At 44.2% G+C, this 24,047-nt stretch overlaps 1 protein-coding gene across 7 annotated transcripts in view; it reads right to left on the reverse strand.

The window, feature by feature from the left end:
- Nucleotides 1-24,047, reverse strand: part of MBNL3 (muscleblind like splicing regulator 3) — a 127,715-nt gene that overhangs the window by 34,130 nt on the left and 69,538 nt on the right. For all 7 annotated transcript variants that reach the window (XR_013981543.1, XR_013981544.1, XM_080990411.1 and 4 more), the window contains exon 3: nt 772-936. Coding sequence is in view for 5 of the 7 variants with exons in the window: in XM_080990411.1 (XP_080846537.1) it covers nt 772-936 (165 nt within the window). In the remaining 2 variants the exon portion in view is untranslated. The remainder of the gene's footprint in view (nt 1-771; nt 937-24,047) is intronic.

Genomic DNA, 24,047 nt, shown 5'->3' on the forward strand with positions numbered 1-24,047 from the left:
AATTTTACTTTTTCTATAAAAAAAATGCAGAACATCATAAACAGGAGTCTCAGTTCGGCTTAAAACTGGGACCAGCTCAACTTGGGAAATACAAAGACAGTTTAAAAATGTTTCAGACATCCATAGTGCAGAATACTCTTTAAGAAGCCAGCACATCACTTGAAAATGACTATGGATTGGAAGTGGAGACAATATATGCACCTTTCACTGCTTATCTGTTTGCTTTGTAAGATGAAAAACCTTAATAAAAACTATTTTTTTAAAAAAAGCCAGCACATGCATAATAGCCCCAAAAAAGATGAATACACTGCAGTCCAATTTACAATAAAGGCTGTAGAAAAAGAGGTATTTTACCAAGGCCTGTCTGAAAATATTGAGGGATGGCTGGGGCAGCTCAGAAGGTTTATGAAGCCATAAGGGACATGCAAGATGGAAGGAGTGAAGGAGGTTGTTCAAGTTACCTGATTCTAAACCATTGAGGGCTTTAAAAGGTGAAAGTTAAACCATTCACCCCATATTTTACAATTCATGCCGAACAGGAGTCATCCCAAAACCAAATGGTACTTCTTACAAGAGTAACTTGAGTTTTATGCATTTATGGACTTTAAGTGTCCTGTACAGATTGTAGCACCAAGGGTCGTCTTCCTTAACCATGGTTATGTGTTGCATCAGTTAAGTGTAACATCAGAATGCTTAAATCGTGGGCAAGGATTGGCTGCAGACTAGGATGTGAAATCATTGTTGCAAAAATGGGTTTGCAAGGCAACTTACAACTGGCTGCAATTGTGCTCCCGGTAGCATGAACTGCATTTGCTGTGCAAACATGGCTGCGGCTGTCTTTTGCTGGATCAGGTTGTTGCGTCCGTTGATTTCGAGTTGTGTTTTTAAGTGCGGCGGAGGATGAAGGTATTTGCAGTTTTCTCGAGTGCAGCGACCCTGGGGGGAAATGCGAAATGTTTTGCTGAGCTAGGCCAGTGCTTCCTTTAGCGCCCGCAAAAGATCTCAGTAACAACCCCCCCAAAATCCACAACATATTCAAGATTCTTCCTGCTCAGTTTTGTTTGCACTGATTCAATCCACACCATACATTTAAAGCATCTTTAACCGTCTTGGCTTCCTGCCCCAAAGAATCTCAGGAACTGTAGTTGGCCCTTTGTAGAACTGCACTTCCCAGTACCCTTAACTGACTGCAGCTCCCATGATTCCTGGGGAGAGGGGAAGTCTCATGCTTTAAATTTATGTTTGTATAATATAGATGTGACCCAAGTCTTATGCACTGAACATAAAACCTTTTTAACTTGCCCACATTTCACTGGATGCCAGGAGTGGATGCCAGGAAACAGAGGAAAGATGCAAAGAGTTTATTTCCTTGAGGGAGTCTGGTGGTGGCTGATGTAGATGCCTTCCCCACCCCCCATTGTTGAGGTACTTTATGCGGGGGGACGGGGGACGACGACGACCCACTTTTGTGGTCCTGTCTTTCTCCCATTAGATGTGGCTGCCATTGTGGGCTCTGCACACTGACTCAGCAGCCATATTGTGCCTGGTGCCCACAAGCACGTTCTCAAAATTCCAAATGTGCTCAATGGCCCAAACAGGTTGGCCACCCCTAGGTTACAGTGCCAGCAATTCGTTGCTGAGCTACTTTTCTCTTCATGGAGTTTTTACAAAAGGAAGTTTAGAAAAATGTGGTCTAACCTGCAGTTGGTGGTCCATGTTTTCCAAAACTTCCTTTTGTAAAAACTCCCTGTGAAGAGAAAGTGATCATTCCACTCCCAGAACTGTGTCACCATATACACAAGCTCCTTTTCCACTGCATGTGGAGGCCATGGTCCTAGGTTTTTTTTTTTTTTTTTTAATATAATATTTATTGGAGTTTACAATAAGAATAAATGTAACAGGCAATATAACAAATATCTTAACATAGTTTCACATTTTTTTGGACTTCCTCACATCTCCCGCTCCCACTTTCATCGTTATAACTTTTTACCAGCAATTTGTTATCTTATTTGCATTCTTATATCCCTTCTATATTTCATAGTCTTCTAGTTCTCAAAAAGAGTTATATTTTCTCAATCTCACTTATTTTCTTAAATCATCTAAGTTAGTGGTGCTCAATTATTTATGATCTAGCATCCTGCTTAGCATTCACTCAGGTTGCAATGTTTTTGTAAATAATTCTTAAATTTCTTCCAGTCCTCCTCAATCCTCTCTTCTCCCAGGTCACGAATTCTGCCGGTCATCTCGGCCAGTTCCATGTAGTCTATCAGTTGCATCTGCCATTCTTCCAGTGTGGGTAGATCTTGAGCTTTCCAGTGCTTTGCAAGTAGTATCCTTGCTGCCGTTGTTGCATACATAAAAAATGTCCGGTCCTTCTTTACCACCCCTTGGCCGACAATACCCAAAAGAAAGGCCTCTGGTTTCTTAGTGAAGGTATATTTAAATACCTTTTTCAGTTCATTATAAATCATTTCCCAGAACGCCTTCACTTTAGGGCAAGTCCACCAGAGGTGGAAAAATGTTCCTTCACACTCTTTACATTTCCAACACTTATTATCAGGCAGGTGGTAAATTTTTGCAAGTTTGACTGGGGTCATATACCATCTATATATCATTTTCATTACATTTTCTTTCAAAGCATTGCATGCAGTAAATTTCAATCCAGTACTCCACAACCTTTCCCAGTCCTCAAACATAATATTATACCCTGGTTTTTTTTTTTCCCTTCCTTTTCTTATTCTGGATCTTGCAAAGGATCCACTTTTGCCCCACCCCATCAATGGCACTAGGTCTGCCTTTCCAAAAACTACACCTCCTCTAAAGGCGGTCCAGGTCTTTTGATAGATCAGAATGTTTATGAGGCTTCAGAGCAGGGATCAGCAATCTTTTTCAGCTGTGGGCCGGTCCACTGACCCTCAGACCATGGGGGGACGACTATATACCGTATTTTTTGCTCTATAAGACTCACTTTTTCCCTCCTAAAAAGTAAGGGGAAATGTGTGTGCGTCTTATGGAGCGAATTCAGGCTGCGCGGCTATCCCAGAAGCCAGAACAGCAAGAGGTATCGCTGCTTTCACTGCGCAGCGATCCCTCTTGCTGTTCTGGCTTCTGAGATTCAGAATATTTTTTTTCTTGTTTTCCTCCTCCAAAAACTAGGTGCGTCTTGTGGTCTGGTGCGTCTTATAGAGCGAAAAATACGGTATATATATTTTTTTTTGGGGGGGGGGGAAATGAACAAATTCCTATGCCCAGCAAATAACCCAGAGATGCCTTTTAAATAACACATTCCACTCATGTAAAAACAAGCTGATTCCCGGACCGTCCGCAGGCCGGACTGAGAAGGCGATTGGGCTGCCCACGGGCCTTAGGTTGCCTATCCCTGCTTTAGAGCAATGTATACAAATTCCTTCTAGCAGAAGCACAGACTGGACATGGAAGGCTCATGTCACCATGCCTTTTGACCAAATTTAGGATAAATCTGCTTAGATGTTTTTGCATTCATAGGAATCTGGGAACAATGTGTGGGCACGGTTAAGAAGTACACTTCTGGCTTCCCCAGAAGTTTGATCCCTGAGCCAAGATTTCACTGAAATAGTCATCATTTTGATGAGCAACTCTACAGAGTGTCAGATAAGCTTGGGGGGGGGGGGGAGAGTGTCTCTCTGAAAGCAGCCTTGAAGATTACTATATCACCTGTTACTGATGTTGCAAACAACCATAGTGCTTACTCTGCATGCATTTAAGCTCAGAATGAATTGTCACAGGCTGTATCTTTCTTCTTTTTCTGCATTTGTGGTCTCTTCCAACTCTATGATTCTATGATTCTATGATTTTATTGCCACTAAACTCCCACTTTCCCATTTTTCTTCCCTTTGCAATCATGATTATAAAATCATGCCTGACAGTGGAGGGTTGCACTACAAGCATTTGATGAAGCGAACTGAGGAACGTTAAGAAGAGCCTGCTGGATCAGGCCAATGGCCCATCTAGTCCAGCATCCTGTTCTCACAGCAGCCAGCTAGATGCCCCAATGGAGAATCGGCAAGCAGGACTTGAACACAAGAGCAACTCTCCTCTCCTGCAGTTTCCAGCAACTGGTTTTCAGAAGCCTCTGGCCATGAAGGAAGAGCACAGACATCATGTTTCATCGCCACTGATCGCATTCTCCTCCATGAATGCTCTTAAAGCAACCCAAATGGACAATACACACATTTGTTTTCATGCAAAAATCTGAGGGTGCGGTGGGCTCTGGTGTCAACATTTGCTTGAAGTTCCTAATAAATTCAGAGCAGATACTGCGAGAAAAGCCTCCAGCTTCTCCTGGCATTACTATGCAACCCAAAGTTCGTCTCTTGACATTCTCTCCTGCTTTACCGCCAATGGTAATAATAATATTCTACATCTTTGGAGAATTCAGTGGTGGAATACCTATTTTGCATGCAGGGAGGGGGGGACCCAGGTTTAATCCCCAGCAACCCATTAAAAATAAAAAAAAAAGAATCCTGGGTCAGCAAAGAAGCCAAAGGCCACTGTCTCCCTGTTGCTCCGACCATGGAGAGCTGCCACCACTTGCAGCAGACCCAGAACTAGGCTGGATGGACATGCTCCTCCGAAGGCTGCATCAGCTTAACGTTTGGCATGCACAAGGCGTACAGTTCTAAGGAAATGAGCTGAGCTGGCCAGTGTGTGTTTCTGAAAGGACTCTTCTTACATTCTGATCATATTTGTGGCACACGTCAATTTTAAACTCAACAGCTTGGAAGAACATTGCAGTCCTAGGAACTAATGTGACCAAATTACCCCACAAGCTCTTCCCCTCTGATCAGTTTTCCTTTCTCATAAATATCACTGTTGGCATATATACATGTTGCTGAGAAGAGAGCAGCAATCTATGTATGCGCAGAAGTGCTCTTGTTTTCATCACTTTGTATGCTGCTGGGTAATGATAGTGGGAGCTGAGCCCTAGCTCCCAATAAATCCTGGGTATGTATGACAGCACATATATACTTTGCAGATCCAATATAGATACGAGCTGGTATAAAAAACTCCGCTTAGAAGGCTGTGAACCTACAAAAACTTGGGAAGCTTGCTTTCTGCCAAGTCAGGCCATTGGCCCATCTTGCTCAACACTGACTGGTAGGATTTCATGCCAGGGAACACTCCCAGCCCTGCCTGGAGGTGCCTGGGATTGAATGTTAGATTTTCTGCATGCAAAACAGGTCCTCTAGCCCTGCGTTGTAGCCCTTCGTAATCCCTACATCACAGGATATCCAGTTTTAAAGAAAGGTGGGAAGTTGGTCCACTCGGCTTAGTATTGTTTGCACCGGGATGGGGAACCAGTAGCCCTACAGATATTGCGGGACTCCAGTTCCCATCAACCCCAGCCAATGGTCAAGGAAGAGGGGAACTGTAGTTTAGCTACACCTGGAGACCACAGGGACTCCATCCCTGGTACGCATGGACTGTCAGCAACTCTCTTGAATTTTCAGACAGTTGCAGCTTCTCCCAGGCCTCCCTGGAGATGCTGGGGGTGGAACCTGGGGCCACCTGCTCTACCACTGAGCTCCACCACCCCTTTACAAATTTCATGGTGTTTGGGGATGATGGCATAAGCAACATATTTTGCAACTTGCGTATGTTGTGAGTCATCAGAATCAGTATTATGTAGATCAGGGGAACCTGCGGCCTGCCCAGTGTTTTGGGAATCCATCTTTCATCAGTCCTAGCAGAAATGCCAATGGTCTGGGAATGGTGGGGTAGAAACACTGGGAAGGAGGAAGATTCCATGCATATGATGGCTCTGGGGAAAGGGATGGCTGGAGAAAGGCATAAAAAACCCCAACCTAGGGTGGGGAAGGGGGGAGGTCGTGTTCTCTGGGAAATTGTTGCTGTTGTTGTTATTTATTACATCTGTATACTGCCCTGCATCTGAATATCTCAGGGTGGCCTAAATGTGTGCAGCATGTTTCACTGGCATGTGTCATTTGCAAAACGCTGTGATTCAGTTTGCACTTCTTCTAGACACCCAACAATTATCAAGAATAACGGAGAAGAGGAAAGTGCAGTTATCCTTCCTCTATCCACTCCCCACCCACGTGCCACACTTTCATTGCAAATCTCGTAATCCAATTCCACAACTTTCCCTGCCTGATTGAATCTCCCTCTCAAGGACATCTGAGGATGCAAGTGCCTCTGACCTTCCTCTGCCTACATTCGACGGGTGTGTGTGTGCGCAAAACGCTATGAAACAGAGGAGCCAGGCTGCCTGCTTGCTCGTTTGCTCTGTGCAGATGGGGAAGCAGAGAGTATTCAGGCCCCAGGGAATAAATGCTGAGGTGCCACCTTCATGACTACAAATAGCAGTTGCTGCTGCTGCTGCTGCACACTACCCCATCTCATTCCCAGAGATTCCAGCCATGCTCTAAACCTAGGAATTTGAGTAGGCTCAGCTCTCAATATGCCTTTTGAGATAGAAGCAGCCCAGGGATAAATACACTGGGGGCGGGTATGTCCTGGACTCTGCAGCACAACCAAATATCACCACCATTTTTGTTTCTTCTGTTATACCACTATCAATGTGCTTTATTGGAAGACCGGTCTCTGCCCAAAGGTGCTTACAATCTAAAAATGAACACAGGGAGGCACAAGGAAGAAGGAGCACAAAATGTGGTTACACCAGTTATGCGTACGTAGGCTTAGTCTCAAAATTTAATGATGCAGTTCACCCAACCAAATAATGAAGGCGAAACTGAAGATATATGGGTAAACTGCTCATAAACACACGCATGTGTACACATAAAATATCGTATAAACTGCATTTGAGAAACTATTTAAAAGTATTTTTAGATGGTTTTAATTGTTTTGAATATTTTATTTTAAGTACAGTATGCCCTTTTCCCGCTTTAATTTACTATGTTATTGTTTGCCCACTTTGGGAGGAAGAGGGATAGAAATCAAATACATAATATAAGAGGGAAACTGCTTGTGAAAATGTGCACACCAGGCAAAACTATACACAAAAATCTGAGAAATCTGAGCGGAGATGGTGGTGAATTTTCATGAGGACTTTAAAAACAAATGAACGCGGAAGCAATGCAAAGATTAGGAGACCCCAACTGAAGACTAGAGAAATGGGAAACTGAAACCAACAGAACCTCGCCTGGTGGTTGTGTGTGGGAGGGGGTAGTCAGTGAAAGCAATGGCTTAACCATCAATCCCTTTGCCCAGGGAACTCTGGGAACTGAGGGGGAGGGGGCCTCCTAACAACTCTCAGGGCCCTTAACAAACCACAGTTCCCAGGATTCTTTAGGGGGAGCCATGGCTGTTTAAAGTGGGATGAGAATGCTTTAAATGTACAGTGCAGATGGGACCTCATAGTGATTTGAGCACTTGAGGAAAGCATTATATACATTCTGATGATTATGAATAATCTGTATAGGACGCAAGCACAGAAATGGATAAAACATACAGTATGGAACTTTTAAAAAAATATTGGACTAAGTTCTCAGTCATTCTAGGGCTGTACCCATTATCCACATTGTATTTGGAAAAGAAACATAAAAAAAGAAGAAGTCTGCATCAAAGTAGTATTACCAGTGGCAAGAAATGAGATTCAGTTTACTTGGAAGAAGGGGGTGGTGTGCGTGTGGAAATTAAAATCAAGTGCAGCAATGACACAGGGCAGTTTGTATTTGTGTTGCTGCATAGTTTAGAAAATCAACAGCCTAATGAACATAAACAGTTCCTGGATTTATAAATAACAGCCCATATGAGCTGACAATTTAGTTTCAATCTGGATAAGCAGCCCATGCCAGGAAATGTGGGACACATTTTCCAGCGCTTTCCTGAGATCACAAAAGGTACAGGAAGGTGACTCGCTCCAGAAATTTTCTTCTCCATGTATAATGCTGGCTTATAAACAGTTACTCACCTGGTGTGAGTTAAAAATCACTTCCAGATGAGCTGGCAGGGATTGTTTATAGAAGTTTTTTAAAAACAAACAAACAAAACAAACAGGCCACAAATGACTAGCAAAGGTTTTTCCAGGCTTGAAACATTCTGCAAGATTTGCAAGGCGGATAGAGCACCACCAGCATGTGCACAGAACAACATAAGCTCAAACAACAGAAATCTGCCGTAAGAAACATACAAATTCTAGATCGTGCAAGAGATGACAAAGGGAGGGGGTACAGACTGCCCTGTGTGCATCTTTTAGAGACATCTGCTGAGCAGGTGAAGCTTTTCTTGGAGAGAAGCAAAATACAATCTCTTGCTGGTTGCACACATCAAACTGCTGTCATTGCACAAGTGAAGGGGGCAGTTAAAAGCTGGGTGGCCTGGTGAAAAAACAGACAAAGGCTCTTGCACTTTTAATAGTTGTGTATTAAATATGCAGCACCTCTGTCCTCTTTTCACCCTATCCCCCAGCCCCAATTAAGAATTGGCAGAAAATTGGAGGAAGGGGGGAGAAGCAAGGGGAATGACTGTGTAGAAACTCCAGTATTTGGGGAGGATGACTGAAAGGTGTTTAAGGCTTCACAGAACGCAGGGAGCTGTCTTTCCAGATGGCAATCTAGCTGTGTGTGTGTTATGTGGAAGGGTTTGAAGGAGAGAGAAGGAAAGAGAGAGAGGCAGAATTCACATACTGTAGTTATCCTGGCAGAGACTTCCTGGTCTATAAAGGACTTAGATGAACCTCCCAATGCCTGTGGCACAATGAGATGGACCAGGCTTTTAAGAGTAGACTTGTACCAATTCAGACTGCAAGTGGAGGATACTATTTCTGAATGCTGCCCCACTGTTTTTGCCTTTTAAACCCTCCATATTGAGAAAGTCAACATCTCCTTGGTGCAAGTTTTCCACCTCAAGGGAACTGATAATAACAACAGCAGCATTCAAAACAATACCGTTCATATACTACTCTGTTGTGCTTCTTGGGTAAAGGAGGCCTAAGGCATGTGAGAGAGCAAGAAAGAGTTCCCTCCCACAATGAAGTAAGTGGACTGCTCTTGCCACTAGAGCCCTCTTTCTAAATTTATCTTGCTGCAGTAATTATTCTGCTGTTCTCAAGTGAGGCCTAATCCTATTAACTGATAAACCTCCAACTCTTTTTTTTTGAAAGTTACTAGACCTCATGGCTGCAAAGCAACACCTACCACCCACAACATCACAATGGTTCAGATTACAAGTTATTTGCCAGCTAGCAGCGCTCAAAGGTAGCTGCTGTCTTATTTTATTTTGGCTCCAGGAACAAAGCTAACCCCGCCAGGGCCAACCCAATATATTTTGTTTCCTCGAGCAAAGGAAAAGATGTCCCCATCCCAATTCCAGAACAGAAACTGAATCGTACTTTAACACTGGCAAACAGGACAGCACCCTCCACCCTACTTGAAGGCACCAGGGCATGGAGCAAGCTAGCTTAGGTTACCCAGAGGGAACAGTTAGGGCTCCTAAGTATTTGCCGCCTGAGGCAGCTGGAACACTCTGCCTAAAGATAGGGCCAGCTATGCATCAAACAATGTGTACCGAGTACAGGTCTTGCTTACTGCGTACCATTCTGGTTGCCTCATCTCAAAAAGGATATGGTAGCGTTTGAAAAGATTCAGAAAAGTAACTAAAATGATCAGGGGGCGATTCATAAGAGCAATTCCCTTATGAAGAAAGGTTGCAGCATTTGGGACCTTTTAGCTTAGAGAACCGTAAGAGGCAACATGACCGAAATTTGAAATATTTTTTCTCCTCTTAGAACACTAGAACTTGCAGACATTCAATGAAACTGCCTCTAGATTTGCCCCCCAAACAAGGCACCCCTTAATTCTGGAGCAAGATGCATAGAGAAAAGGGTTTGCTTCCTCTCTCATACCACCTGAACTCAGGGACAGGCATGGAAGCTGAGTGTTGGAAGGTCAGGAAAAGGAAGTCCTCCTTCCCACAGTGCAAGGTTAAACTGTGGGACTTGATCTTACGGGAGGCAGTGATGGCCGCAAACTTGGAAAAAATCATGGAGGAGGGGGGGGGGCTGTTAATGGCTACTAGCCAGCATGGCAATCCAGTTGTGAGGCTGCAATGCTTTTGAATGCCAGGTGCTGGAAGGAAGTAAACCACAGGAAGGGGGATTGTTCCTGCTTGCTGTTTCCCGCAGGCATCTGTTTGGCCCCTGTAAGAACAGGATGCTGGACCAGAAGCGTTATTGGCCTGATCCAGCGGGCTGTTATGTTCTTATGACTAAAAAAACAACCATGAACTTTCCTGAACCACAACACAAAGGCCAACCCATGCCTCTTTTTCATCCAGAAATAAATCTATTTCATTGAGGAAGTCTAGATATCAGAACACAGCTAAACAGGCAAGCAACTTCTCCTGCAGGAAAAGCACTGGCCGGGAGCTGTAGAGCAAGCATGGCTAATGTCTGCATGATGTGCTCAGACTGACCTCGAGACCCAGAAATATGCCTCTGCCACGCTTAACATTGCCATGCAAAGCTCTCAAATCTAATAATGGTGTTTCATTTTCTCCACGCCATGCCAAGAAGCGGATTAACAGAAAATGCAATCATGACTTCAGAAGCTGGAAGGTTAATTCTGAATACCCACCAGCTAACCTCCCCCTTCCTCACCCTCCCCAAAGTATTCCTAGAACAAGAATAGGCCAATAATTCCCCTAGAAAATTGTTTGTAAGGAGTATTGCATAAGACGATCAAATTTATGTGAAATCTAAGCCGTCTAGACCATGGTTTGCTACCCTGATGGAAGAGGTAGCCAGTGTTCGGTCTCTGAAAACTGCTTGCCAAATTAGCCTCTTAGAGTCGGACACGACTAAATGACTAAACAACTACTGTCTTGTTTTGCAATTCTTCATTCTGTTTTGTCTCTTGGAGTCATACATCTATGGAGACTAACTGGAACCCCTCAAACAGTTCTAATCTTTCTTTCTTTATCCTCTCAAGATGCTTTTTGTCAGAAATGTTCTGAAGGAATGCCTCTGTGAATTTCTTACAGCTCAAAGTACCAACATGGAAGCTATCAACTTTCCAATTTTAATTTTTTTAAAGCTACTAGCTCTCATGGTGTAAAGGAAGGCGCTAGACTAATCAGGTCAACTCTTGAACAAAGAGTTCTCTATTTCCCATTGGTAAGTGATCAGATTCAGTCTTCAAGCTGAACATTCCACTTCTCTATAACTGCCCTCTGTCATTCTGTGCAAAGATTTATTACCTCAGAGAAGCAAATGTTTTGGCATTTTAACTCATGCTATCTCCCGAAATTAACAGGCCTCAACTGAAAGCCCTATTCTTCTCACATGTGCTCCTAAAAACAGAAGGGTATTGGGGGGTGGGAGGGAGATATACCGTATTTTTCGCTCTATAAGATGCACCAGACCACAAGACGCACCTAGTTTTTGGAGGAGGAAAACAAGAAAAAACATATTCTGAATCTCAGAAGCCAGAACAGCAAGAGGGATCGCTGCACAGTGAAAGCAGCAATCCCTCTTGCTCTTCTGGCTTCTGGGATAGCTGCGCAGCCTGAATTCGCTCCATAAGACGCACACACATTTCCCCTTACTTTTTAGGAGGGAAAAAGTGAGTCTTATAGAGCAAAAAATACGGTATATGCTTATACTGAAAGAAACAAAACACACTCTTAACTGACCAAGGTTAAGCAAAAACATTATTATCCCTGGATTCGCATTCTCCCATTTAAAAGGGAAAAAAATCTACGGAACTGCAAGAATAAAAACATCTGAAAGCAAATATGGTACCTTTTAACGGTAAAAATAAATAAATAGCCTAATAATAATAATACCACATTTTTCATTGTAGTCCCCCAATGGAATAATTGGCATGTGCCATTCCGGCCCATGGGATTTCACAACTTTATTCCTCTGTTTCTAACCAAGTGAAGAATGAAGAGAGAGAAAAGCAGTGCTGTTTCACATTTTCTGCATTCCATTCCTGCATGATGGCCAAATATCCCCCAAACCAGCCCTGCAATACCCAGAACACAGCCCACCCAGCTTATATGGCAGACCACCATGGATTCAATATCATTTTGCTGGGCGAGCATTTTCACAAACTGGAGACAACGAGGGGCTGGCCATGCTTCTCCATTCACCTATAAAGCAGGTTGTGTGTTTGTAAGTCCCTGCAGTAATAGGACAATGCAATCCCTTGACATGCATAGCAAACCCTTTTCTTGTTAACATTAGCTTTGTGCATGCACATGAACCATCATGTGCTGCCTGGCACATCTAGTTTGACCTTGGGACTTGGGGACGGGGACCCAGGAGGAGGGAATGTGTGCTGAGGTTCTGTAAAGCCACTGAGCGGGCTGAGGGCTGCTTTTGTCTTGGTGGGTTGGAGATGTCAGGATTCTATCCTGAAAACAAACCTTGTAGAGGCAGATGCGAGCTCTTTCACACCACCTTCCTGGCACCCGATCTCAATCCTGGGCTCCTGGGCTCCTGGGCTCTGGCACACAGCTGCCTTATCTTGCCTGCGCTATGTTTCAGGCTCTGAAATACTGTTATGGAGTTGATTCTTTAAGCACCAGTGGCTAACCACCTTCTATGCTGGTTGGGGGCCCCAATCTAGCCCCCTAAGCAAATCTCACCCTGTCCCCCCAAAACAACCCACACTGATTTTGGTAGAGATGGTTAAAAAGTGAATGGGTGGGTGGGAGAATTAAAGCCAGCACAGTGCAGAAAAATTTAAACCTCTCTGCCCAGCCCAGCCCTCAGATATAAGCACCCTCCTTGCCCCCTGGTCACCGGATGGATTCTTTAATGCAGTGTTTCCCAAACTTGGGTCTCCAGCTGTTTTTGGATTACAACTCCCATCATTCCTAGCTGGCAAGGCCAGTGGTCATGGGTGATGCAAAAACAGCTGGAGACAGAAGTTTGGGAAAACATGCTTTAATGAGTGAGCAGAGAGGAAATAATAACCTCCCCACCCTCAATTGATCTGAAAAGATCAAATGAGGGAGGAAGCGTGTGCCTTTGTGTGCATATGCCCCTGAAGGACAGGCCATGAGACCCCAGGGTGGATTTGATTAAAATCAAATCGATTTAAATCACGATTTAAATCACTAGTTAGTAAGACTTGATTTAAATCAGGCATAGGAAAACTCAGGCCTCCCGATGTTTTGGGACTACAGCTCGCATCATCCCTAGCTAACAGGACCAGTAGTCAGGGATAATGGGAGCTGTAGTCCCAAAACAGCTGGAGGTCAGAGTTTGCCTATGCCTGATTTAAATCCTTTTTTTACAGAAAGGTTCAACCTTGCTGGCATCCTCTTAATATTGACAACTGGAGGAAGGTTTCCTTTTTGGAAAAATAATTTTTTACAGTTATATAAAAAATTACTGATTGATTATACTATTAAAAACATATAGACAGATAATTATGAAATTATTGTGAGGTTTAATAAGTCAACTATATTTGGATAATTTTTTGGCTGTACTCTATTGGAAGGAGAAAAATACCATGTCCTTCATAGCAACTGAAACAATTTATTTAACTAAAACAATAACATTATAGCATATGTATCCATGTTTGTTAACTGATGTGCTTAAACATTTTTTTAAAAAATAACTTAAGAGTTTTAGCACACATGAAAAACTTTAAACAAATCCTTATTTCCTGATGAATAGCCTTTGGACTAGAATGTAACTTAAAGAAAAAATCTTTAGAAATATTTTTCCTCCAAAAGCATTTCATTTAAAAAATCCAATTTAAATAAAAAAAATCTGATTTAAATTTTAAAAATCTGATTTATTTCATTTTATTTTTAAAAAAATCATTGATTTTTACTCACCCCTAACAGCTAGCTGCCCCTGCTTCTAAAGCTGCACAATTTGAGGATTTGCATGAAAAGCTGGGGCGGAGGGAGATTAAAGAGTGATTCCTATCAAGAGAGGAGAAGCGTTTTTCCTGAACCCTGGGAATCTTGGTAAATCCATGCGTGTGTCGGGACGCATGCAATTCACCCCGGCCTTTTACACCGCTGCTCTGCGGTCCTTGACAGGCCTAATCTCTGTGTGGCTGTCCCTGCCGCGCTGCAAGCCAAGCTGGCGCCTGGGATAATGTGCAAAGCTATGACCTGGCAGTGGGAGGGCAGGCACAAATCACTCCAGCATCTTCCAACCCAGGCGGGGAGGACAATGCAGACAGACGCTCGCCAATCTCTCGTGACAGGAGCTCCCAAGGTGAGGTCAAGGGAGGCCAAAGCTGCAGGCGGGGTGGAGGGAAAAGTTGAGAGGGGCAACAAAAAGAGAGGAAGCCGTTTGGAGTTAATGAGCAGAAGGGTGCAATTAGGATTTCAGTTTCTAAAGTGGGATGGGTGCCCAGCAGCCAGTGGAGCAGGTAGAAACAAGGGGACGCGGTTTTCTTGAGGGGTACCCTCAGGGCAAGACAGGTTTTGTTTCTGCTGGAAGAAATAGGAAAAAGCACGAATGTCACAAGTTAGAGATACAAGCAGATTTTCAGTTAAACCTTGATTGCACTTGCCGGAGCTTCTGCAGCCTCTTCATTCCCTGTGGGGCTCAGAGACGTAGGACAGTTTTGTTCCCTGCACTGAAATCACTGAATTGGTTCAGACTAGGGGCCAGTTTTTACACAAAGCATATTCCAGTAGTTTTTATTATTATAAAAAAATGCCACTCCGGGAGTAACTTACACCTATGATCAGAAAAGTTTGTCTGGACATTCAGCTTATTCCAGGGTGGCAAATTGCCAGCAGTAATTAGTTTTATACATTTTTAAAAACTAGTTTATTTTGTTCCCACCCAGCCAAAATAAAAGCAGGGTGTAACGTATATTAAACCTAAAAGCATCAAAACGCTGGTAACTGTCTGAGTAGTTTAACACAATGGATTAAAATCCAAAACAGAATTGTGAACAAAACAGGACAAAAACGTGTGTGTGTGTGTATGTATGTTTGTGAACCAACCAGAAACATTTCTGCTTGTCTCTTAAAAGTCACCCCGAACCCACCTCTAACAACCCCACAGTGGAAAATGCATACATTGCAATCACAGCCTATCAACAGAAAGCACTCATCTGTCTCAAAGGATACCCTGGGATGCCTCACAATGGCGACTTGGAAATAAATTCAGCTGAGCTTTAATTTTAGAATTCATCCACACACCCTCCAAGCATAAGTGTTAAGAACTACGTTGTCTATGGTGGTGCCGCATTCTTGTGTTTCTGGGAACAGAATGGAGACCCACACAGGGATGTAACTAACAGCCTCCTTTGAAGGCAGGTAGTTCTGCCAGATTTCTATGTCTGGAGTGACTGATGTGACACGGCTACAGAGAAGGCTGAATGGAAGGAGATGAACCAGAGCAGGAAATCATTCAGAGATGCAACGGGAACCCCCTTCTATGTGGTTGGGCTCACAGGAGCCTTCAATTGCATTGCTAATTTACTTCTCGTGGCATACCAGATGTTCCTTTCCATTCCAGTTCTGTCCTGACCATTCCATTCCATTCCAGTTCTGTCCTGAGTTTGCAGGGCAGCAGTTGAAGAAGGAGCAAAAAGGGTTTTCTTGTGTGTGTGTGTTTCTTTGTGGCTGATTGGCTGCTCTCCCTGTGCAAAGGTCAGAGGGGGCAGGGTTTCTGTTGAGGCAGGTGATTAGGTGTGGGAGGAGCTTATCAGAGCTTGCAGGGCAGCGGCGCGCGCAGTTTGATCCATCTTTTAGATTTAGGGGAGCTAGTCTCAAACGTTTGTTGGGGGAGACCTAGGTTTTTTTGTGGGGGGAGTTATTTTTCCTGTCTTCACGCATTTTATGATGGAGGACCGCTGTAGCCACCCCCAACGACACGTTCTCAAGATGGAGGGGGAGGGAACAGCTGCAGTTGCCTGCGGTTCCTGCGCAATGTTTGCCATTTTGCCAAAGGTTGCAGGCAGCTTTACCTGCAGCAATTGCATGTTGATTGCCCTCTTAAAAGACAAAGTCCAGCAACTGGAGGAACGTGTAGCTACGCTCCAAAGAATTAGAGAGCTGGAGCTCTTCTTGGAAGCAACAGAGCACACCGTCTCCACCAAGGAGGAGACAGGTGACTCCCCTGAGAAGGACGCTAGTTCACCAACACAGGAGCCAGATATATGGAGAAACGTGACTCAAAGAAGTAGGAGGCCCAGGGTTCGCTCTGATTGTTTAGAAATACACAATCGCTTTGAGGTCCTCTCCCCTAGCATGGAAGACGAAGAGCAGACTCCATTTGAGGATCTCTCCCTCATTACAGTCAATCAGGTATATGAAGACGAGCAGCAAAGTCAGTCCTCAGGGAATGTGCAGGCGACCTTGGAGCGGACAGCTCACAGAAGAACCCCGACCAAACCTAAGAGGAGGCGTGTAGTGGTGATAGGGGATTCCCTACTGAGGGGAACAGAAGCAGTGATCTGTGGACCTGACAAGATGTCTCGGGAAGTGTGCTGTCTCCCCGGGGCTAAGATCCAAGATGTAACTGAACGACTGCAAGGAATCATAAAACCCACTGACAAATACCCCTTCCTCTTGGTTCATGTGGGAACCAATGACACTGCAAGCAATAGCCTCCAGAAGATCAAAAGAGACTACGAGGCTCTGGGCAGGAAATTGAAGCAATTAAATGCACAAATTGTGATCTCATCTGTCCTCCCAGTTGAACGACGTGGCCCAGGGAGAGAGGGGGAAATAGTGGAAGTGAACAGCTGGCTTCGCAAATGGTGTAAACAGGAACGGTTTGGATTCTTAGATCACGGACTGCAGTTTCTTGAAGATGGACTTCTGGCAAGCGATGGGCTGCACCTCACAACGGTTGGGAGAAATGTTTTTGCCCAAAATCTCAGAAACCTCATCAGGAGGGCTTTAAACTGACTAATGTGGGGGAGGGAGACAGTGCTCCTGAAGGTAGGAGTCTATCAATTGATGAAGATGATCATCCAAATGTCATAGACCAAATGGAGCAAACAGCACACAGACCTAGTGGTGGGAGGAAAAAATCCTTAAATAAGACACACGGGGGAATGATTAATGGACTTCAATGTCTGTACACTAATGCGCAAAGCATGGGAAATAAACAAGATGAGCTTGAGCTCTTGGTACAGCAAACTAAATATGACATAATAGGCATCACTGAAACCTGGTGGGATAAGTCCCACGATTGGAATGTAATAATGGGGGGATACAATCTATTTCAGAGAAACAGACCAGACAAGAAAGGAGGAGGAGTGGCGTTATATGTCAGGGATGTGTATACCTGTGAAGAGATCCAAGATTTAGAACCTCAAAGCCAAAGTGAGAGCATTTGGGTCAAAATTAAGGGAGAGAAGAATAACAGTGACCTCATTGTGGGAGTTTACTATAGATCCCCAAGCCAAACGGAGGACATAGATGATGCCTTCCTGGAACAGATGGCCAAGCATGCAAAAGGAAGGGAGATAGTAGTAATGGGGGACTTCAATTACCCGGATATTTGTTGGATGTCAAACTCAGCCAAGAGCATAAGGTCAAACAGATTCCTCACTGGCCTTGCAGACAACTTCATTGTCCAGAAAGTGGGAGAAGCAACAAGAGGAACAGCCATTTTAGATCTGGTCCTAACCAATGTTGATGACCTGGTTAGTGGGGTAGAAGTGGAAGGATCATTAGGCGCGAGTGATCATGCTCTTCTGAAGTTTACTATACAGCGGAAAGGAGCAGCCAAGCATACTAGGACTCAATTTCTTGACTTTAAGAAAGCCGACTTCATAAAACTTAGGGAAGTGCTGGGTGAGATCCCATGGACAGTAATACTAAAAAGAAAGGGAGTTCATGATGGCTGGGAGTTTGTTAAGAGGGAGATACTAAAAGCACAACGTCAGGCAATACCAATGAGACAGAAACATGGAAGGTGCCTAAAGAAGCCAGGGTGGCTATCTAAAGAACTTTTAACTGAGTTAAGATTTAAAAAGGATGTGTACAAAAAATGGAAAAGGGGGGAAACCACCAAAGAGGAATTCAAACAAATAGCCAGCACGTGTAGACACAAAGTCAGAAAAGCTAAAGCACAGAATGAACTCAGGCTTGCTAGAGAGGTTAAAAGCAACAAAAAAGGCTTTTATGGGTATGTCAGTAGCAAAAGGAAGAACAAAGAAACAGTGGGGTCACTCAGAGGAGAAGATGGTGAAATGCAAACAGGGGACACAGAAAGGGCTGAACTCCTCAATGCCTACTTTGCCTCAGTCTTCTCCGATAAAGAAAACAATGCCCGACCTGAAGAATTTGGAGCAAATGATTCAGCAAAGGAAACACAGCCCAGAATAACTAAGGAGATAGTACAAGAATACTTGGCTAGTTTAGATGTATTCAAGTCTCCAGGGCCAGATGAACTGCATCCAAGAGTATTAAAAGAACTGGCAGATGTGATCTCAGAACCACTGGCAGTCATCTTTGAGAATTCCTGGAGAACGGGCGAAGTCCCGGCAGACTGGAGGAGGGCAAATGTTGTCCCTATTTTCAAAAAGGGGAAAAGAGAGGACCCAAATAATTACCGCCCAGTCAGTCTGACATCAATACCAGGGAAGATTCTGGAGCAGATCATTAAGCAAACAGTCTGTGAGCACCTAGAAAGGAATGCTGTGATCACCAATAGTCAGCATGGATTTCTGAAAAATAAGTCATGTCAGACTAACCTGATCTCGTTTTTTGACAGAATTACAAGCCTGGTAGATGAAGGGAACGCAGTGGATGTAGCCTACCTTGATTTCAGCAAGGCATTTGACAAGGTGCCTCATGATATTCTTGTAAAGAAGCTGGTAAAATGTGGTCTTGACTATGCTACCACTCAGTGGATTTGTAACTGGCTGACTGACCAAACCCAAAGGGTGCTCATCAATGGTTCCTCTTCATCCTGGAGAAGAGTGACTAGTGGGGTGCCACAGGGTTCTGTCTTGGGCCCGGTCTTATTCAACATCTTTATCAACGACTTGGATGATGGACTCAAGGGCATCCTGATCAAATTTGCAGATGACACCAAATTGGGAGGGGTGGCTAACACCCCAGAGGACAGGATCACACTTCAAAACGACCTTGACAGATTAGAGAACTGGGCCAAAACAAACAAGATGAATTTTAACAGGGAGAAATGTAAAGTATTGCACTTGGGCAAAAAAAATGAGAGGCACAAATACAAGATGGGTGACACCTGGCTTGAGAGCAGTACATGTGAAAAGGATCTAGGAGTCTTGGTTGACCACAAACTTGACATGAGCCAACAGTGTGACGCGGCAGCTAAAAAAGCCAATGCAATTCTGGGCTGCATCAATAGGAGTATAGCATCTAGATCAAGGGAAGTAATAGTGCCACTGTATTCTGCTCTGGTCAGACCTCACCTGGAGTACTGTGTCCAGTTCTGGGCACCACAGTTCAAGAAGGACATTGACAAACTGGAACGTGTCCAGAGGAGGGCAACCAAAATGGTCAAAGGCCTGGAAACGATGCCTTATGAGGAACGGCTAAGGGAGCTGGGCATGTTTAGCCTGGAGAAGAGGAGGTTAAGGGGTGATATGATAGCCATGTTCAAATATATAACAGGATGTCACATAGAGGAGGGAGAAAGGTTGTTTTCTGCTGCTCCAGAGAAGCGGACACAGAGCAATGGATCCAAACTACAAGAAAGAAGATTCCACCTCAACATTAGGAAGAACTTCCTGACAGTAAGAGCTGTTGGACAGTGGAATTTGCTGCCAAGGAGTGTGGTGGAGTCTCCTTCTTTGGAGGTCTTTAAGCAGAGGCTTGACAACCATATGTCAGGAGTGCTCTGATGGTGTTTCCTGCTTGGCAGGGGGTTGGACTCGATGGCCCTTGTGGTCTCTTCCAACTCTATGATTCTATGATTCTATTCTATGATTCTGACCCGCCCCCTGTCCCTGCCCATGGGATCTTCCAGATATCTCCTCCTCGGCAATCTCCCTGTTTTTGGAGGCCCACCCCCACCTTCCTCAAATTCATGCTATTCCTCAGCTGGGACGCCTTTCAAGAAGCATTCATCTGCCTCTTTCGCTGTGTGACCTTATTAGTACTGATCATGTTTCTAATAATATCTGACATTGTAAGATGGCCCATCTGCTACAGCATTTCACTTCTTTAAAAAAAAAATACCCCAAAAACTATGCAAAAAAGTGTTTTGTTTGGGGAATTTTCCCACCAAATCAAAGTGGTGGGGGGAGTAGAAATACCATTTGGTGACAAATGACAATCTGCTAGGACAGACATAAAAGAAAACAAAATGCTCCCAAATTCAAATGATTTATCTAGTCAGTCATGTACAAATCTATGCATTCATTAGGACTCCAGACAAGTCAAGAAAAAAATAAGATAACTGAAAGTGAAACAGGTATCTGAAGAAGTGTGGATGCGCACAAAAGCTTATACCAAGAACAAACTTACCTAGTTGGTCTCTAAGGTGCTACTGGACAATTTTTTATATATTTTGAAAGTGAAACAGACATAGAATTGTTTGTTGTGTCCAATGTCACAAACTCAGTGAATGTTGACATTCACCAGCCATTCCTAATTTTTTAGGAGGCTGCTGGTGAATTTCAGAAATAGTTTTGACATTTTCCCTAGCAGACACTATTGACTAATTAGGCAAATCATCAAATTTCATTTCCATTGTTTCCCAGGATGGAATTTTCCAAGCCCTGTTTTAAGAATTTCTTACATTTACTGGCACATCTCAAGAGCCCCCACAGCCATTTGTCACCGGCTTGAAACCAGCCAGGCTATGGGTTCTTGCAATTACTATCCCAAGTTTCGATGTATCTGGATCAGCATTCTTAAACCTATGGTCTGTGCACTACTGCAGGTACATATGAGCCTTAGAAATAAAGCCCATGAGCATGCACAAAGTTCACCTCCCTGGCCAATGAAGTACCTCTGCATTTAATACGCTAGTTCTGCAATACAACAGCATTCTTTGTTTGTTTGCTAACTATTGTTGCGTTGCATGATTTCTGGTGATGGATGATTTAAAAATGTTGATTATATGTCAATAATTCTTGACTAGCTCATTTACATTTCTAAGAATTTGGGGTGGGGGTGGGGGAGTCAATGTTGACTCTGTAAATTTGTCAAGGAGTCAATGAACCCAGCAGTTTGGGAAACCCTGCTCTGTGACAATCCCACCCAGCCAGCCTGCTGGCCTTCTGAGGCCAATAATCATGTTTATTTCTCATTGGGCTGTTCTATAGAGTCCCCTCCCCCCACTGCCCCACAACTTAATTGCCTTCTGTACTTCTGAGAACCTTGGGATTCCCTCCAAATGGGTAAATACCTTTGCCTTGCACATGGATGACTATGTTCAAATATATAAAAGGATAAAAAATATAAAAGCTATGTTCAAATATATAAAAGGATGTCACACAGAGGAGGGAGAAAGGTTGTTTTCTGCTGCTCCAGAGAAGCGGACACGGAGCAATGGATCCAAACTACAAGAAAGAAGATTCCACCTAAACATTGGGAAGAACTTCCTGAAAGTAAGAGCTGTTGGACAGTGGAATTTGCTGCCAAGGAGTGTGGTGGAGTCTCCTTCTTTGGAGGTCTTTAAGCAGAGGCTTGACAACCATATGTCAGGAGTGCTCTGATGGTGTTTCCTGCTTGGCAGGGGGTTGGACTCGATGGCCCTTGTGGTCTCTTCCAACTCTAGGATTCTATGATTCTATGACTACCTCCATCCTTGGATCTGTGGGATATAAAGCTGTCAGTCAAGTCCAACATTCTGAGAGGACTGACTGCCTCTGTGTGCAGGCAGTTTTGCCAGCTGGTCGGCTGCTGCAAGGAGTGGTAACTGGTAACTACTCGGATGCAGTCCTCTCATGACTCACTGCTATCTAGTATATAGTTTATCTGTTATGTACCCTAAGCCTGCCTTCAGGAACAACTCTGTAAACCTGAATGAATCTGATAGTAAAGTAGTTTCTTTAAGAGGGACAGAAAGGGATTATCAACCAGGAAGGTATAATTATTGATAGGACTCAAACGAGTTAGCAACCCGCTTGTCGCTGCATAAACTCAAACAGGGGATCATTTAAACTCTGCTAAATTATATAAACGTTCCCACAGGATCAGCCCTCAAGAGAATGGGTTTGATGTCAGTGTGGAGCAAAGGTGGGAAAACTATGGCCTTTTAGATTATGCTAGACTCCAAGTGCTCATCATCCCTGGCCATGATCTCTGGGGCTGAAGGGAATGGAGAGTCCATTAACATCTGAGAGGCCACAAAAGGGTGGTCCAGCCATCGCTAATTGCCTAAGCCTGCTGGCCTTCACTATGAAAGATAAATACTGTGCAAAGAAGGCTGCAGCCTTCAACCCAATAGCCTGCTGAATAAATCAATTTAAGTCACCTTCAATGAACGCCCAACGCCATCTATCCAAAACAACTGCATTGGCTATTTCACCCAGATAAATTAGCACACATGTCTGGTCATGCGGCCTATGCTACAGAGGAGAGTCCTCTATTTGAAGGAGTTCTCTTTCTCAGAAGTGGGGGACCTGATGTCCCCTGATGTTCTTGAAGTGCAAATCCCATAAGCCCTCAGCGAGATGTTGGGAGTTGTAGTTCAGCCAACACTTGAAGGGCCAACTGTTCCTCACATCTGATCTGTCTGAAGTGCTGTCTACTCGAAGTCTGGTTTCAAGATAAATAACTCTTAAGGTGGAAAAGCAGCCAATAGCACTGAAAACCGCTCCATCAGCAGTGAGCCTCTGGTCAGCTGACTGAGAAGGCACAGAAGTCATGTGGTCACCATCTTCCCCACCGTGGGGAGAGATGGGATTGCATTTCTAGCTATCGGCCTATGAGCATAAATTAGCGTATACAAATATTATGTAAAGCCAATCTTCTTTTCAGTGATGCGTTTCCTCTGTTTTGGTGGTGTGGAAGAGGTCAGCCTAGTGAATGGTGAAGGAGAAGCATTGCCAGTGAAGGAGAACCATCGCCAGGGAGGCACTGCAGGCTTGCCAGGCAAGGGCTACTTTTGCCAAAGGGAAGCTCTCAGGGTCCAGGGATATACGCTATAAGCAAGCAGGTGCCTGGTGCTCAGAAAGGGAGGCTTGCTTGCTATTTTTAAAGCCTGCCATTAACCCCTTGTGAACTGGGTGGGGGCTTCGCAGAAAGTGCCCATCAGCTTGCACCAGGACGCGTGCCAGTTTCAGAGGGGATTTCATGGTGGGCAGCGAAGCAAGGCAGGCAGCTGTTGAATGTTTTATACCTCTCTGATTTTAAGGTGGGGGTGGGGGAGGAATGAAAAGGAAAAGGAGAGAAAGGAAGAGAGACTTGCAGCGTCTCTAAGATGAAAAAGAGCTGGAGTCAAAGCTCAGCCTGAAGGGTGGAGAGCGTTTTCCATCCCACATTGCCTTCTTGGGGCTGCAGGAAAAAACGGGCAGAGCAATGGGTGCAAATTTTGCCTTTATACAGCAGGCCGGCCTTGACACACACACTTGCACATCCCACACTGTAGACCCACACTGTCCAGTCTAGCATGGCTGTGCTGGCTTGTGCTGATGGGAGTTGTAGTCCAAAACATCTGGAGGGCACCAGGTGGGCAAGGGCTAGCTTACTGTGACTAAACCAAAGTCCATAAAATTTAAATGATCACACATTTTCCCCATGCCCCTATTTCTTATGCATCTATTTTGAATTGCAAGCCTCTTTTGAGGTAGGGACCTGCCAGGCCTGTCCATTACCCAAAGCACAGTCATCGTGGCTACTGGACACTGATGGTCATGAATTTGCTGAATCCTCTTTGAAAGCCATCCAAGTGGGTGGCCCTCACTGCCTCCTGTGGGAGGGAGTTCCACAGTTTAGCTATGTGATGTGCGAAGGACTTTCTTTTATCTGCCCTGAATCTTCCACCGCACAGATGGTGCTATTTAAACAACAACAAGCTAACTGAGAGGGAAGGGGGCCAAGATACAGTAGTTCTGAGGCAGAAGTAAACCACCAGAAGCTACATTTGCAATCTCATGGGGCTGGGCTCAGGGTGACAAACTCAAATATTCCTCAACAGAAATGAAGATGCA

The sequence above is a fragment of the Podarcis pityusensis genome, assembly GCF_964106645.2.
Source record: "Podarcis pityusensis genome assembly, chromosome: Z".
Lineage (NCBI taxonomy): Eukaryota > Metazoa > Chordata > Lepidosauria > Squamata > Lacertidae > Podarcis > Podarcis pityusensis.